The following is an 18,444-nucleotide window of genomic DNA, read 5'->3' on the forward strand; positions in this document are numbered from 1 at the left end:
CTGGACCTTCAGACACAAGGTAAGATGACTGGTTATACTGGAAGCCAGCCCCCAAACTGAGGGGGGGGGGGAGTCAGAGGAATGATGGGGGATGTGACACATACCTGTTACCACTCATGACTGTTACTGTCTTTCAGAGGCTGTAGCAGGCTAAGTTTGTTACTGTCTTTCAGAGGCTGTAGCAGGCTGAGTTTTGTTACTGTCTTTCAGAGGCTGTTGCAGGCTGAGTTTTGTTACCGTCTTTCAGAGGCTGTAGCAGGCTGAGTTTGTTACTGTCTTTCAGAGGCTGTAGCAGGCTGAGTTTGTTACTGTCTTTCAGAGGCTGTAGCAGGCTGAGTTTGTTGCTGTCTTTCAGAGGCTGTAGCAGGCTGAGTTTGTTACTGTCAAGCCGTCACCACACTGCAAGATTGGCTAAAGTGGCTGCACGCGACATACACACCAATCACAATAAAACTGTACCCACCTCCGACACAATGTTGTTCCAAGATGTGGGTGCCATGGTACTCCTAATTATTATGTAGTTTCCAATACCGAGCCCTTATTCACATCTTCACAACAACTGAGGGTTTATATATCATAGTGCAATTAATAATCTATTCACGACAAAGAGAGTAGGCGACATCACATTGTAGGTGGTGTGTGTGTGTGTGTGTGTGTGTGTGTGTGTGTGTGTGTGTGTGTGTGTGTGTGTGTGTGTGTGTGGGGGGGGGGGGGGGGGGGGGGGTGTTCCTATATCTTAAAGGGGGTCATCACAGAAACAAGTTTGAGAAACCACTGCTGTAGGCCTACCTGGTGGAAAATGATTGAATGAGTTTCCAGTACCCAGCTGTCTGTCTGAAGACTGATTGTTTTAAAGATCCTCCTCCAGACTTCAGTAAAGAACCTGAACCTTCAGACACAAAGTAAGAGGACTGGTTGTACTGGACCTGATGCAATATAATTCAATGAGATTGTATTTATGAAATCAAGCTAGTCGTAAAGATATCAAAGAAAGTCATGAAAGGGAAAAATAACTGCTCACGTCACTGATCTACAAAACAACCAAAATGGATGTTTATTTGGTTTATGTAACAAATGATTATTCGTTCACAACTATCTACTAATTCCAAGTGTGTGTGTGTGTGTGTGTGTGTGTGTGTATGTGTGTGTGTGTGTGTGTGTGTGTGTGTGTGTGTGTGTGTGTGTGTGTGTGTGTGTGTCAAACATCTGTATTTCCAGGGGTCAGTACCACAGGCAGAGAGCAGAGTCTCCAGAACCCAGCTGTCTGTCTATGAAGAGTGATTGGTCTAAAGGACTACCTCCATTCTTCAGTAATGAACCTGGACCTTCAGACACAAGGTAAGAGGGACTGGTTTTACTGAAAGCTAGTGGCCCCCAAACTGAGAGGGGATGGGGGGGGGGGGGGGGGGGCTGTGTCAGAGGAACAGTGTTGGGCAAGTTACTTTAAGTTAGTAACTTAAAATATTTTTTTTATTCTATTTTTATCCCCCATTAGTGCTAATAGTGCTAATTTAATTTATTTATCCTGGTTGCTACTCCACCCTCTGCCGATCTGGGGAGAGCCAAAACTGGCTCCATGCTTCCTCCGAGACATGGGCAGTTAGCCAGCCGCTTCTTTTCACCTGACAGGGGAAGCTTCACCGGTAGGACATCGCACGTGGGAGGTTCACGCTATTCCAACCATTTCCCCTCCCTCCGAACAGGCGCCCTTAACGACCAGAGGAGGAACCACATTAGCAACCAGGATATTGCATGTTTTTGGCCGGGAGGCACGGGAAGAACATGCAAATTCCACACAGAAAGGCCCTTTTGCCGACCCCACCCGGGCGGTGGGCACTCGAGGACATGCGGACGGGCACGCATTCCTTCAGCGTTCACAGCGTCCCAGGTGGGAATCGAACCCAGGATCTTCGAGCTGTGAGGCGACAGCGCTTACCACTTCACCACCGTACCCCCCCTAAATTAGTAACTTAGTTACAGTTACTAGTTACTGTAACTAAGTTTACTTTCCAGGTAACTAGTTACTAGGAAAGTTTTACTCTCAATTCTCTTATTAATGCACACACATTATTTTGGGGTTGCTGTGGCACAGTGTGGAACAAGACAACTGTCAAATTTGACCATTGTACCCATTATCACTATGATGAAAAGTAGTGAAACAAGAAAACACAACATTTAGGCATTGAGGCATATTTATTGTTGCCTTCAAAACAAGCCTTCAAAAAGTAGCCAGTACACTTTTGGCAGTGTATAATTAACAACTGTATCAGTAGTAGTCTATAATATCCTGGCTGAACAACATAAACACTGGGGTTACCCTTTGTAACAGCGGAGTGACAGTGAGCAGCAGAGCCCAGCGCTGCAGATAGGGACAGAGCAGAGCCCCAAAGCAGCCGCTCGTCACGGCTGCCTTTAATAGCAGTTCATCTCCAAATGGCAGCAGACTTGCAGGCATTTTTTCTTTTTCCATTTCATGACCAAACAACGCGAAACACACCGTGAACACCCTCCAACGCGAGGGGAATATTATAGGGATAATATTTATACAGTCAATAGGCCTACACCTATCCAAATTACGCATGGGAAGAATTACAGCATACACAAAGTGTATTAAATGGACAGCAAGACGGGAATCTGGTTTGATTGATCTAACGCCCAGGCATTGCCAGGCCACACCTGTGAATAATTCTGGTGGTTAATACCGCCCAAATCCCGTTTGCGCCGCGCATAAATGATTTGGCACGCCTCTAATCTGCGTTTGCGCCCGTTGTTGTGACGAGTTATGCATCCCCGCACCACCATGCATCGCCACCATATTTTGGGGCTGTTTTAACTTAAAAACAGGGGGGTCACGTCTACCAAAACAATTATATCATTTTTAAACAGTTATGTTTCTGTATAAATCATTACAAATTATGTTCCCGTGAGGTGGGGATGCGTTTTGCTGCTGCCTGGCGGGGGTGCAAAACTCAGCATAACATCTGGACAGCGGACTGCAATCTTCCCTGCTTTAGGCACGCACAAACAGGTGTGCAAGCGCTAATAGGGGATATCGCCTGTACGAAGATAGGGCCCTGGATCTCGAAGTTGCTGCAGTCTTCAATGTAAAAAATATTATTATTATCATTATTATTATTATTATTATTATTATTGTTCAAGCAAGATGACCCAACTTCAACTCACTTCCTGTCATTCTGTCACGTGGGTTTGCCCATGGCTTTCACGGCCACGGCCACTTAAGAGGTTTTCGGCAGGTGTGAGTCTATTAGAGTCAATGGGAAAAGTCAACGTGATCTCAGATTATGACAGATCCTTTCGCCCACATATTCATTAAAGTAAATATTCGGCCCATTCTCAGAAGTCACATATCTTCTGAATATTCTGACACAAAAATGGCGTTTTTCAGACAGCCAGATCAGGAGAAAATTAAACTTGTTCAACACCTGTCTCTGTCTCAGTAACACACTCCCGAGATTTGGCAACAGGAACTCATGTTAGCAGGGAACGATTAGCTAAAGCTACATGTGAAGTTTGTTGATGTAGTAGATAAATCTGTGGTTGGAAAAATTATTTTTTGAGTGGAATATCTTAGTTTCAACTATATTGAGCTAACAAGGGGCAGCTTTGTGTTTATATGTGTGGTTTGTGTGGAGTTTGGGAACTCACAATCTCTATTTCAAGTTAGCTTGCTAGGTCAGCACTAACCCCGCGTCACCAGGCACAGCCCTCTCACAACACTTCAGGGGAGAGGTGACCACGTGACCATTTAGGAGACTTGCTGCTACCATTTGTTAAGAATGGCAGAGCCTGCAGTGACCCATCTAGTAGTATAATATCTATGGCAATAAATAATTATGCCTAAAATGTCTGACAGCTTTAGATTGGCTAACAGCTACTGATGTTATCAAACATTTGGGCACAATATGAATCATACAAACATTGAATCAGGATTCAAGTGTACAGGACAATTTCTTATGAACATGAGCCTTACTCTTTTTAAATAAATGTGAGAGCTTAAAAATACATGTTATGCTACACATACTATCTTGTAACCGCATGAAACATTCTGTACACACACACGTTCAGCTAGCTAGCTAGCAGTTGGTTCCTTTAGCAAACAGGCTAACGTTACCTATAACAACTAAAACAGTCCAGGGTGTTCAAGCTAACATTATCTAATGTTATCAATGTTATAAATCTATCTAACATTATGAATGTTAGATCATCAGGTTGCATGCTAATGTGGGCAAATATCTAGCTAACATCACTGTTTGGATGCTGCAGCCAATCATAATGCGTGAAGTTGTGGTGTCAGCTGTAGTCGCTGGACCCCAACTACTTCCAGTAGGGCGAGTAGATCTGGTACTCACACCGGACCTCGGCTGCCCCCTCGGATACCACTCCACCATTTTTCTAGTTTGCTCACACACAATTCAATCACGGTTCCTGAAATATTTGGATACTGTTTTTTTTTTGTTTTTTTTCCCCCCGATTTCTTATCCCATTTTTATCCCCCAGTAGTGCTCATTTTTGGTTTCAATCCTGGTTGCTACTCCATCCTCTGCCGATCTTGGGAGAGCCGAGACTGGCTCCATGCTTCCTCCGATACATGGGCAGTCACAAGGCCGCTTCTTTTCACCTGATAGAGGAAGCTTCACCGGTAGGACATAGCACGTGGGAGGTTCACGCTATTCCAACCAGTTACCCTCCCTTTGAACAGGCGCCCTTAGCGATCAGAGGAGGAACCACATTAGCAACCAGGATGTTGCATGTTTTTGTGAAGGGGGTTCCTATATGAAGGAAACCCCCGGGAGGCACGGGCAAACATGCAAACTCCACACAGAAAGGCCATTTTGCCAACCCCACCCGGGCGGTGGGCACTCAAGGACATGCGGTGTGTGGACGGGCACGCATTCCTTCAGCGCTCACCTCGTCCCCAGGTGGGAATCGAACCCACGACCTTCGAGCTGTGAGGCTATAGTGCTAACCACTGCACCACCGTACCTCCTGGAGATACTGTTTTGACAAAAAAAATAATTACCCAACTTTAGTATTCACTTGAACCACACGCATTCCCAGAAGTCTTTGTAGTTGTAGTTGTGGCGCTGCACTGGATGTTTGCACGTAGTTGTGTCACATGTCAGGGTATGGACTAGTAACTGTAGAACCTTGAAACATTTGCTGTGAATGAGCAAATTCAAATGTGTGTGTGTGTGTGTGTGATAATATAACTTATTATATGACCATTGACCTAATATCTGATGTTTTCCCCCCCAGGGTTGACCAGGAGATGTCAGAGGTTCCCAGTGGGCAGTCTGACCACAAGCATCAAACAGACTTGGACTCCATATTTATCGTGTGTAAATTAACAACACCTTTTACTTCACCAAGTGAAATGCAAAACAAACATACATGGCCCCTATCTTCCCACTGGCCTTAGGCGCCAAACTGGCATTAAACGCAAAAAAACACGCTTTGCGCCTGCCTCAGGAAGATAGCATCATGTTTTTAGGCCCCGAAATGCGCTTTACACCAAAGAGGCGTGGCGCAGTGCCAGAATAGGCCAGAATGGGCGTTTCGGTCTTAAATACTGGCCTAACGCTATCTTCCCCCCTGGCGTTAATTTAGCATTTAGCGCTTTCCAAAACCAGGCCTCATTCAGTGCGCCGGCGATATTTCTGTGCATAATTGCGCGCAGCTCTGCTCTGCCATCTCACTCTCTCTCACTCTCTCTCTCGCACGTCAGACAGGCACAATGACCGATGAAAAAAAAGTTGTTATACCGTAGTTTTGAGCCCCTGTCATTCAGAGGCTGTTGCATCATCCTACCTGTTCAGTGGGGAAGAAGAAAAGGTAGCGAGAGAAAACAATATCATTCTGCCCAAACTTTCACCAATGTAATCATGACATCCAGGGATAGGCTATATTTTTTCTAGCCGATGCGTTTAGAACATTCTTTTCACTTTGATCTTGCTATAGTGTAGCATATTTACATCCTTGCTGTATTTAAACTGCAGTTTGATTGGTTTGAGAAGCATAATAATACGGAATAATATATATGGAGACGGGGATGAAAGAGGGAGGGGGGAGCTCAGAGCGCTTTGGTCGGCTTTTCTGACCGGACTGGATCGCTCCGTGGAATGGAACATGAAAGGGACATTGTGATTCATTTACTGCACTTCTCCAATGAGCACGGTGTGAATAATTCTACGCTTAAAAGGCATGGTTATAATGCTTAAGGCCACATGTAGCGCCGACAGGAGAATAGGCAGTGCGCCGGTCCACGCCCACTAATATAGGCCGCACCTGGCGCTAAGCGCTAATTCAAGGTCAGTGGGACGATAGAGCCAACAGTCTCCATGCTACAGTTTTTAGACCAACAGGCTTTCAGTCTATGCACGATTGTTTTGATGTTGTGTTCCACAAGTTTATTATGAAAGTTTGATCGTTATGTTATTCTGTTGCAGCTTCTTGAGTGGAACATCATCAACTTTGTAAAGAAAGAGCTGAAGACGTTCCAGAGGGCTCTGAGTGCAGATTCCCCAGAATGCTTAGAGAGTCAGAGGGAGGATGAAGACGTGGACGGTGAGGAGGGAGAGCAGAGGAGGAGCAGCAGAGAGGCTTTTCTAGACATCACACTGCTCTTCCTGAGGAGAATGAAGCAAGAGGAGCTGGCTGACTCTCTGCAGAGCAGTAAGAAGCTTTGAACATGTTTGCCTTTCTTTCTGCAGCTGTAAATACAGACATGTCTAAAACCAGATTGGAAGGTCAATGAGCAAAGTCGCCCATGAATAATCTGGTCAAATGATGTGGTGTCGTGCTGCACATGATAATAGAAATATGGGGAAAAAAGAGAAAACGACAACACAACAGTTGCCTTTCACTTTGAGCGAGAAACACGTTGATATTGTGCATTGAGCTCCACCCACAATCAGGATCTATGTCAATTTCCACTGAGCTGAATAGATGCCAGGAGCTGCAGTTTTACAAACATTTACCAGGACTCATCACATTTACTGTAACATTCACTCATTGATGTTATTTTGTTATTTCATTCAGAAACTCCTGCTGCCATTTGCCAACGTAAACACAAATCTAACCTGAAGGAGAGGTTTCAGTGTTTGTTTGAAGGCATCGCAAAAGCAGGAAACCCAACAGTTCTGAACCAGATCTACACGGAGCATTACCTCACAGAGGGAGGGAGTGGAGAGGTCAATCATGAACATGAGGTCAGACAGATTGAAACAGCATCCAGGAAACCAGCAAGACCAGAAGCACCAATCAAATGTGAAGACGTCTTTAGAGATAAACCATTCAAAACATTGATGACAAAGGGAGTGGCTGGCATTGGGAAAACAGTCTTAACACAAAAGTTCACTCTGGACTGGGCTGAAGACCAAGCCAACCAAGATATACAGTTCATATTTCCATTCACATTCCGAGAGCTGAATCTGCTGAAAGAGAAAAGGCTCAGCTTGGAGGAACTTCTTCATCATTTCTTTCCTGAGACCAAAGAACCAGGAATCTGCAGGTTTGACAAGTTCCACACTGTGTTAATCTTTGATGGTCTGGATGAGTGTCGGCTTCCTCTAGACTTCCAGAACAACAAGATCCTGACTGATGTCACAGAGTCAACCTCAGTGGACGTGCTGCTCACAAACCTCATCAAGGGGAGACTGCTTCCCCTTGCTCGCATCTGGATGACCACACGACCTGCAGCAGCCAATCAGATCCCTCCTGAGTGTGTTGACATGGTGACAGAGGTGAGAGGCTTCACTGACAAACAGAAGGAAGAGTACTTCAGAAAGAGATTCATAGATGAAGAGCAGGCAAACAGAATCATCTCCCACATCAAGACTTCACGAAGCCTCCACATCATGTGCCACATCCCCGTCTTCTGCTGGATCACTGCTACAGTTCTGGACCATGTGTTGAGAACAGATGAAACAGGAAACCTGCCCAAAACCCTGACTGAGATGTACATCCACTTCCTGGTGGTTCAGTCCAAACAAGGGAATGTCAAGTATCGTGGGAGAGCTGCTACAGATCCACTCTGGAATCCAGAGACCATAAACATGATGATCTCTCTGGGAAAACTGGCTTTTGAGCAGCTGGAGAAGGGCAACCTGATCTTCTATGAAGCCGACCTGACAGAGTGTGGCATTGACATCACAGCAGCCTCAGTGTACTCCGGAGTGTTCACACAGATCTTTAAAGAGGAGCGTGGGCTGTACCAGGACAAGGTGTTCTGCTTTATCCATCTGAGCATTCAGGAGTTTCTGGCTGCTCTTTATATCTTTCTGAGATTCATCAACATTGGTGTTGATTTACTGAGTGTAGAACCGTTGTCGTGTTATGCATCTTATATAAAACACCTCTACCAGGATACTGTGGACAAGGCCTTAAAGAGTCCTAATGGACACATGGACTTGTTCCTCCGTTTCCTCCTGGGACTTTCACTGGAGACCAATCAGACTCTTCTGCAGATACAGCCAATAAGTAGCTCGCAGACCAATCAGGAAACAGCCCAGTACATCACGGAGAAAATCAGAGAGAATCTATCTCCAGAGAGAAGCATCAATCTGTTCCACTGCCTGAATGAGCTGAATGACCATTCTCTAGTGGAGGAGATCCAACAGTACCTGAGATCAGGAAGTCTCTCTGAAGAAAAACTCTCCCCTGGTCAGTGGTCAGCTCTGGTCTTCATCTTACTGTCATCAGAAGAAGAACTGGACGTGTTTGACCTGAAGAAATACTCTGCTTCAGAGGAGGCTCTTCTGAGGCTGCTGCCAGTGGTCAAAACCTCCAATAAATCTGTGTAAGTACCTGGATAATTGCATATAAATATGTGAAATTATATATTATACAGGAGAGAAATACTTCCAATGTTATTATTTGTTTGTATTCTTTTCTCCTTCAGGCTGAGTGGTTGTCAGCTGTCAAATAGAAGCTGTGAAGCTCTGGCCTCAGTTCTCAGCTCCCAGTCCTCTAGTCTGAGAGAGCTGGACCTGAGTAACAACGATGTGCAGGATTCAGGAATGAAGCTGCTCTCTGCTGGACTGGGGAGTCCCCACTGTAGACTGGAGACTCTCAGGTCAGTATTACTGATACTGTTAAAGAGGTTACAGTTTAAATTCTGGCTTATAAGCACAATACTGTCAGTGAAGTGAGTGGAGAACTCTTATGGGAAAGTTTGCACAAGTAGTCCAGGTCCCAGTTGCACAAAGCACCTTAGGTTAAGATTTCCCTTAGAGTCAGAGTTAAGGTGTCCATAAAATAGAATCGGCTGCACAAAACACCCTTAAATCTTGTGCTTATGTTTTCCTTAAAATGTTTAACCTTATGGAGAAGATTTAAGGGTGTTTTGTGCAGACTTGGTGAGGGACTGCCGGCCGCCACACCTTTTATGAGCTGTCGGTGCGTTTCTCAAAGTCGTGGTTAATATATATCTGACCAGGCCTATTTGAACATTTTCGTTGCCTATTTGAAGACTTCCGTTGCCATATTGGAGTTTTCGTTTGGTTTATTTATTAAGTTAATCTACAGTTAATTTGGCAGGTTTTTGAGTTATTATTTTAGTTTTTTAAGTGATGACGATAAATAAGAGCCACGGCTAAAACAGACAGTCGCTGTAGAGCTTTTCAACTTATGCACAGCAGGTCTATCACAATTCAGTCACAGCAAGGATAAATCTAATAGACTTTAATTAACTGGTGATAACTAATAACTAAATAACTAACTAACTCAATAAATAAGTGATAAGCTTTTGTGCATACTTTCATGAGATGAGGAAGTTTATTACTCTATATTACTCTATATATTTTGTAGTTGTCATAGACTGTGCTCCATACTTGATTGCTCTATTGCTGACAAAAATGTGTTATTGTAAGTCGCTTTGGATAAAAGTGTCTGCCAAATGACGTAATGTAATGTAATATTCTCTACTCTTTATTTCTTAGTTATTTAGTATTTCATTCATACCTAAACTATTTAGTTTATTGACAAATATATTTTCCAAAGGCAAACATCGGCTGTTCACTCTCATTTAAATAAGCAGAGCTTTGTAAATCCCAAAAATCAAGATCCATTGAAGAACCATACAGTACATGTAATTGGTTCAAGTATACATACTACTGCATGCGCTGGGACGCGTCATCAGTGATGTTAACTGGGGTCGTGGGGTGTTTCGGGTCTGTCAACATCATACACCCTCGCCCAGTAGACCCAGCCGAGGCCGATTACGACCCCGACCCGCGTCCCAGAAGCAGCCGCTCACGGATCAGCCTTCCAACTCTGTCTGCAACGTTGCCCGCGGGAGGGTTGATCACGCCCAATCCGCTGCAATAGAGTTTAGTGCTACACCGCAATATTGTGAGACCTTCGGTGCATGGAGGTCTAAGGCCCTGTGGGGTGATTCCAGGCCGGGCACCTCCTTCGTCTCACCAGAACCTCCTGTGGCAAAAGGCAATCCTACCATGCCGTACCATAGGCAGGGAGGATGCCTCAAGGAGGCCTGTGCGCTGCACGTCATACACCTGCGACGAGCACCTCGCTCTAGCCTGAAGGACCCCAGGCCGCGCCGATGTTTACGCAGATTTTCAGGAGGCTGATCCGTAGCGTTTGTGGATTTCTCCCTCACGAGAGAGCCAGGCTGGGGTGCTAAAACCCATCCCGTACCGGATGCCGTCTCTCCGACCGTCAACTGTCTCTCCAGCTTGTCACCAAACTATACTTGGTTGTCACCTAGTCTTTTTTATTCTTTTTTATTCTTTTATTATTAATTATTCCCCGAAATAATTAAATTCATTTTTTACCTAAGTATTACACAGTTTACACCATCCTTTTTGTTGGTGTTACTGTAATACATGCCAAAAAAAAAATCTATTAACTGGCAAGTTGTGACATCAGGGTTCAGCACGAACAGAAACCTGAACCTCAGATTTCAAACCATAAACTTTAATTAACTGCTGATAAAATACAATAATAAATAATTACATACATACATAAATACATACATACATACATACATACATACATACATACAAACATAAAAATAATAATTGACAGAAGATCAACAAGAAAAAAATCTTTGGATTAGATACATCTGAATGAGAGAAATCCTCACTAGATATTCGCTCAGCCGAGCATCAACCCATCGCCAGATCAGGCAGACAGGTTACAGCGCAGATAACATGGGTGAACTGGTTCCTCAAAGGCAGATGGCTGAGGGGGAACTATACACACTATTATAATTACTATTTACTATAATTACTATTTTCCAAATCTCTAAATGGATGAAAAATTATCCATTGTATTTGAGCAGTTTAGTAGCCTAATTAACCTTTAGAATATTGTTTTGTCCCTGGAATAATCTTTTCTTTTCTTTCTCTCTTTCTCTCTCTCTCTCTCTGATATTAGCAAGTGGTAATTTGGCTCCATTAATTTGGTAAAAAATAAAACAAAACCCTCTCTCAGAAAACAGGGGAGGGAGGAGGAGAAGACAGAGCAGAACGCTATACAACGTTTCACAAGCTCAAAATATATTTGGCTCTTTATTGCTTCCATAATACTGGGGCTGGGCGATACGGTTGAAATCAATATCACGATAGTCACAGGGGTCAATTCAGTCACTATGGTTCATGTAATCAAAGTCACATTTAGTAATCCAATTACCATATTATATGTGTATTTACCTGTGTGTGTGTGTGTGTGTGTGTGTGTGTGTGTGTGTGTGTGTGTGTGTGTGTGTGTGTGTAGGCTGTCAGGCTGTCTGCTCACAGAGAAAGGCTGTGCTTCTCTGGTCTCAGCTCTGAGCTCCAACCCCTCCCATCTGAGAAAGCTGGACCTGAGCTACAATCATCCAGGAGCCTCAGGAGTGTCGCTGCTCTCTGCTGGACTGGAGGATCCACACTGGAGACTGGACTCTCTCAGGTATTGAGAGTTAACGTCTGCTAGAATGCTGAGAGTCACTCCGTCGCTCCATCCCTCTCTCTTTCTCCACGCATCCGAGTCCATGCCGACTCGAGAAACTAGTTTAAACAGAAGTACTCGTCCGTGGTGTCCGTAGTTACACCTCCACTCGGGAGTATATGGAGTGGCTTCTTCAGCTCGCGCACCCCAGGAAATTTACCTACCTAGCCTATAGGAAAATCATGTCGTATCATTTTGTGCACAGAATGGCTCCAACGAGACTGGCACTGGAAGCAACTCTAAGATCAAGGTGACACAGTAATTTACACATCATAACATGTAGACATTCGATTCCATCCCTATCATAATTGCAATCAGGTTTAAAGGGGTATGCTGATTTTAAAATACACCTTCAAAAATAAAAGACTCGATATCTTTCTTTTTTCTTTTTAAATCTGCGTAGGTATATCACATTCTATATCAGGCCTTTTCGACTGGTGGCCCGGGGGCCAAATCCGGCACGCCAATCAAGTCACAATGGCCCGCAGACCAGTTCTGAGGGGGGGGAGAAATAAAAAATATCCTCTCTCTCTCCCTCTCTGCCCCCTCTCTCTCCTCTCTCTTTCCCCTCTCTAGACGACACAGAGGCTTCATCAGCAGATAAAAATCAAGTCATGTTTCTGTTTTTCATCTGTGGATTGATTTTGATGTGTAATTATTTTTTAATTTATGTTTCTGAAAACAAAATCAAAACATTGACCATGAGGCTATGATTAGGCTAGTTTTGCAATGTAGTAAAATCTAAGATTTTACTGTGGTGGCGCTGATGATAATAATAGAGCGGACATGTCTGGCCCCCGGGCCCTTAGCTTTCTGACAATGTGGCCCCCTGAACAATATAGTTGAATATGCTTGTGTGCATTAGTGTCTTTAGGATGATTGAATGTTTGTATGATTCATGACCGATGTTGACAGACAATTCCCCCCAACGTTGATCACATTCCCCAGGGTGGCTGGTTAATCAGCTAGCTATGGTACTAGCTAGCTAGCAACTCGTCTGTTAACAAGCAAGCTAACAATTACCTAATATTTGCCAAAACAGTCGCAAGGTACCCGCCCTATGAGCCACAGGGCCAATTTCGTAGCCCCAGGACAGCACCCCCAGCCTCCCTCTACCCGCCCTGTGACCTTCATGGTCGGCCTCAGAGACCCAACAGCCCCCTCACCCCCACCCACCCTCCAGCCCACTTCTACCCCGACTTAGGGGGAGACTACCCACCTTCCATGTATCTGCCCAACTGCATACGCATACCCACTATTACGCACCCCTCCCCAGGCTACACACAGACCCCCGCCCCACCAGGACCTTGTGCCCTTGGTATTCCAATCTAAACGTTGTGGTCCTGGTACTACTACCATCCTCCAGGGACCTACGTTACCCACTGGTCAAATGGGGCTGGCACACTTAAAGGAGAATTTTACACCCTGGACCTTAACACTTTGAGTGCCACGGCCCTTGGGCAAAAGGTTGCTGTACTGTGCCACATAGGCCGCAATGCATTTTAATATAGCCATATCATTTTTTGTGTTCCTCTTATATGGACAACCAATAGCCTCAATGAAACTTTGAACCCTTCTGTTTCATTAAAAAAAAAAACTGTTTATAAACCGTTCCATTTTGGAAATACACCCCTCTGAAAAAGAGTGTTTTCGACCGAAAAGAGCATGCTGAAATTAGTTTCTGAGATAATCACATCTTTATGTTAGAAAGGCGACAGAATGAATTCTGATTTGAGTTGAACAAAATGCTATAGCTGAAATGAAAGGTTAGAATGTCTAGTTTACCTGCGGGAAAAAGTATGTCAAAAGAAACTACACATTGAAAGCTTTCATTTGATGTGTAACATAATAACAATATTCAAAACACAACATGTCCTGCACTGTTTTATCACCCCTTGTTTTATCATTCAAGCACATCATTGACTCTGAAGCTAATATTTTCTGATATAATGACACCTCAAAAATAATTTCCTTCAATAAAAGAGTGAAAACAAAGGAATTTTGTTTGGCCAAATAATATGTTTTAGCTGCAACCAGCAGCGCTGGCCCCTGCGTGCGCAGACCCTACACCTTCTTGCTGGTCTTGATTTACTGCTGGTGGGCATCAGATAGCCTATTCTAGCTTGTTTGCTCTCTATGCATCGAGCCTGCTGTTGTATGCTGTTAGTGCCCTGCGTGCCCCACCCCCCTCCTCCTCCTCCTCCGTGGTGGGAGGAGTCGAGTGTCTCTGCTGCGGTTTGCTCTGAGTTTGATCTGCACTGAAAAGTCCGCTGCCTGCATCCCCCCGCTTTTTTACAGCGTGTCCTCGGCTCCCAGCTGAGAATAATGTAACTTTTCAGAAAGACGCTGGTGTCGCCGTGTCGGCAACTAAATCATATGGATGGACTATCGCAGCCGACACGGATGGGGCTCAATTGTGGCAGCAGATGACTGCTTTTCACAGGCACAGCTAACGTTATGCTTCAAGCATATCGATGCGATTTCCGCGTTTCCTCATGACTTCTTCTCTCTTTTCTCCTGGCCTTTGTCTAATCGGGAGGGCACTGTCGCCACCTAAGGGTTCTGTAAAATAGTTTAGACACATTCAATAGCTCCCATATTGTAAGAGGCGATGTAAGAGGCTTAGATCGACATCCCCCCGTCAAAATATGAATTTGGAGTTATTGACGCCATTTGGCGTCGCTGGCAGCCTACGGTAAATTTCTCCTGACGCCATTTGGCGTCGCTGGCACTCAATGTGTTAAATATGATTTTTAAGTCACCCTGACAACTTCGGTTTGATTAGCATCAGCAGAAACGATAATCAGTTTTGAACTGCGACCTGAAAATGAAGAAAACGGGGCATGTGAAATGCCTGTATTTATGTCTTGTAAAAAGCTTATTTTCCGACGCACATCGGCTGGGGCGGCTTTAGCTCAGGAGGTAGAGCGGATCGGCCAATGACGCAAGGGTTGGCGGTTCGATCCCCGCTCCCTCCCAGCTGCTGTCGTTGTGTCCTTGGGCAAGACACTTAACCCTCCTTGCTCCCGATGGTGTGTAGGCACCCTGCGTGGCAGCCTGCCGCCATTGGTGTATGAATGGGTGAATGTAGACTATCTACTGATTGTAAAGCGCTTTGGATAAAAGCGCTATATAAATGCAGGCCATTTACCATTTACCACTCATATGCTTATTATATCAGAGAGAGAACGAGATAAGAGTGATCTAACGTACCTCCGTGCTGCCGGCAGCCTGCTCTGTTTGCTGTCCGTCAAATAGATAGCAGCTCCCGATGTATTCCCGGCCGCTGCTTGTAATCCATATATGACGTTATTCCATATGGACGGCCATTGAATTCAAGTGAATCGTCCATAATCTTGAAATCAGATAAATATCTGCTAGGCTAGGCAGGCTAAGCTACACAACAAACTGGATGCAAGTCAACTACCACCGTATTACCAAACAGAAGAAGAAAAGAAGTACATCTGGGGCACTAATGGCTTATTTCTGAAGGAGTAGGTGTAGAAATTGTATCCGGTCTGAGAATGTACATCTGGCAGTCTGAGACTGTACATCGTGGGCAGGGAGCTGGGCTCTCCGGCTCTGCAGTTTGATGTATCTCGTAAGAAGTGGTTTTAGATCGTCTACGCCCCCGCAGAAGATAGCATAATGCCAGGATTTAAGGTGGCACGCCTGAGTTTAGCTGGCCACAGCCAAATCTGCACCACCAGTCTGGAGCGCATCTTGAGGCATGGCTGCACAGGCCCAAATTGGCAGCTGCGAGGGGTGGAAAATATCAGATGATGACCTGGGCAGTCGCAAACGCTGTTTTGCGCAGCTCGACAAGGGGTCATCCCTATGTTCCCCGGGTCCTATGTTCCCCGGGTCCTATGTTCCCCGTTTTTGTGGGACCGGGGAACATAGAACCCTTGACCACCCGCAATGCCGACCTTAGGTTTAGGCGTGGGGGTGGGAGAGGTTAGGTTTTGGGTTAGGGTCTGGGGGAGGTTAGGTTTAGGCATGGGGGGAGGTTAGGTTTGGCGTGGGGGCTGGGAGAGGTTAGTGAAAAACGGGGAATATAGAACCCGGGGAACATAGAACCCGGGGAACATAGACATGATCCCCTTGACAAAGGTGGACGATCGGGCACTGGATCATTATCAGCCCTGTTTGGGAGAGCGAAGACCAAGTTCAAGATGGAACTCGACAAAGCTAAAACTTTGGTGTAGTTCAGTGTGATTTCCCCACATTCGGTATGATTCTTGGTTGAGAGTAATAGACCTAGGACATATTCAAATTATTTTTTATCAGAGCCTCAAAAGTAGTACTCCTCACTCTGCCATTTTGGATCCCCCCACCGCAGCGCATTGTCCTGTCCATAGACGGATTATGACTTCACGGGCCCCTGGGCATGCCCCCCTCACGGGCCCCCCCTCACAGCGCAAAAATTTTTTTTTTTTTTTTTTTTTTTTTTTTTTTTTTTTGCCCCCCGATTTTTTTTTATCCAGAATGCAACTCGGGCAAGTTATCAGATATCTGCACTGATTGCAAAGGGTGGACAGCTTTTTCATGTGGTGACTTTGTGAAACAGTGTCTGAATGTGGCTGCAGATATACTGTGTTCACTCCTGAGATTGCATCCCTGCAAATTGTCATGGCAAATTGTTTACAAAAGATGAACAATAAAGCTGATTTTCAAAGTACCTTGAGGATTTTTCAAGTTGTGAATTAAGTCAAATTTCTCTCTTGATTACAAAGGTGGAAAATACAACTGTTTTTAACTGGGTGTTTACTGATTAAATGTTTAAGCTCCCCACAAATGCAGATGTTTTTTTTTAAATATATATAACCAATTGCAAATTATTACAATTACCACTCAGATAAAAAGTAGATTATTATATTGAAATGTTATTTTAGATTTAGAATGTTAATTTTCTATAAAACACAATACATTTTAATGTAATTCCACAACGTTTATTTTTGGCCCTCGGCCCTCCACCCAGATTGAGTTTTGGCCCTTCATGGGAAAGAATTTGGGCACCCCTGAGCTAGTCTCTTCGCAGGCCGCCTGCGAAGTGAGCTCAGGGGCCCATAAGCTAGAGTCTCAGCTGCGAAGTGAGCTCAGGGGGCCCATAAGCTAGAGTCTCAGCTGCGAAGTGAGCTCAGGGGCCCATAAGCTAGAGTCTCAGCTGCAAAGTGAGCTCAGGGGCCCATAAGCTAGAGTCTCAGCTGCAAAGTGAGCTCAGGGGCCCCATCAGTTAGAGTCTCTTCGCAGGCCGCCTGCGGCGGCCTGCGAAGAGACTCTAGCTCATGGGCCCCCTGAGCTCTCGGGCCCCTGGGCGAGTGCCCGGTATGCCCGTTCAGTAATACAGCCCTGGTCCTGTCTTGTCTAAGGTAAAATGCAAATGAAATAGAGTCACATGATCAAATGTTTCATTTCCTCTTGAATGTTTCCATCTTTATTCTTTTTTTTTTTTATTCTTTTTTTAGGTAAGCCCCTTGAGAAAAAATCTCATTTTCGAGGGGGTCCTCATAGAACAACATAAAAGAACACAAAACAGGAAATGCGCAACTCACACACACACATGCACACAGCTTGTCATCTCCCCATCACCCACGTCTCCAACCCAACCATAATGTTTACAAAAATATATACATAGCCTATATACATAGTATGTAGTAGTGTAGTAATACATGGTACATGTATATACAAAGTTTCTTGTAAAGCATGACATAGCCACAGAAAAAAGAGAAAATTATAAAATAATATTAAAAACAGGAACAAATGTTTCATTTCCTCTTGAATGTTTCCATCTTCAAAGCGAATCTGCTGATCTGACTTTGTTTCTTCCTCCAGTGTGGACCATGATGCAGTGCAGTGGTTGAAACCAGGTCTGAAAAAATGTAAGTTTGTATTTAGTTTGATTCATGAAAACAAATTAACACATTCAAGTGAGGACTATCTATACCTTACAAAGCATTTATAAATGAGATTAAATACAATTGTTAAATACATTATAAATTAGCTTATTAACACGTTCACTGCCAATGACGTGTTAATACGTCAAAAAAAATCCAACGGTTGACTGCCAATGACGTGTTAATACGTTTAAATACGTCTTCATAAAAAAAAATTCATGCATTTGTAGGAGTTTGATGTTGTGACTAATTCATGTAAAAATGTGTAAAATCGGGTACATTGCTCACCGTTGATTTCGTTACTTCAACGCACCTACTACTAGATGTAAAATTTGACGAGCTTTCCAATGCCGCCAGTCCCGTGTCTGTCCGTGCTTCCGTTGCAGAGATATGGTCTCTTTGCAAGGAGCTATGGAAAGCTAACCTAGCTACCATAGGCTAGGCGGTTGAACAAGATGGCTGCCTTTTGCTTTTCTTCGAGACCTCTGAAGGGGTGTGGAGGACCTCTAGAGGCGGGACCATGGCTCACAACACTTGTAGTTCATAGGCGCTCGACTTCCGCAAGGCGGACTCGGGC

General features: G+C 44.5%; 1 protein-coding gene across 1 annotated transcript in view; it reads left to right on the plus strand.

Moving 5' to 3' along the window:
- The first annotated feature begins 6,623 nt into the window (after positions 1-6,623).
- The window catches only part of LOC310791937 (NLR family CARD domain-containing protein 3-like), a 37,286-nt gene continuing 25,465 nt past the window's right edge, over positions 6,624-18,444 (plus strand). The window contains exons 1-5 of the mRNA XM_083653617.1: positions 6,624-6,693; positions 7,060-8,818; positions 8,921-9,094; positions 11,758-11,931; positions 17,806-17,852. Coding sequence (XP_083509743.1) covers positions 6,657-6,693; positions 7,060-8,818; positions 8,921-9,094; positions 11,758-11,931; positions 17,806-17,852 — 2,191 coding nt within the window. The 5' untranslated portion in view covers positions 6,624-6,656. The remainder of the gene's footprint in view (positions 6,694-7,059; positions 8,819-8,920; positions 9,095-11,757; positions 11,932-17,805; positions 17,853-18,444) is intronic.

The sequence above is a fragment of the Poromitra crassiceps genome (genome assembly GCF_964638095.1).
Source record: "Poromitra crassiceps genome assembly, chromosome: 17".
Classification (NCBI taxonomy): Eukaryota; Metazoa; Chordata; class Actinopteri; order Beryciformes; family Melamphaidae; genus Poromitra; species Poromitra crassiceps.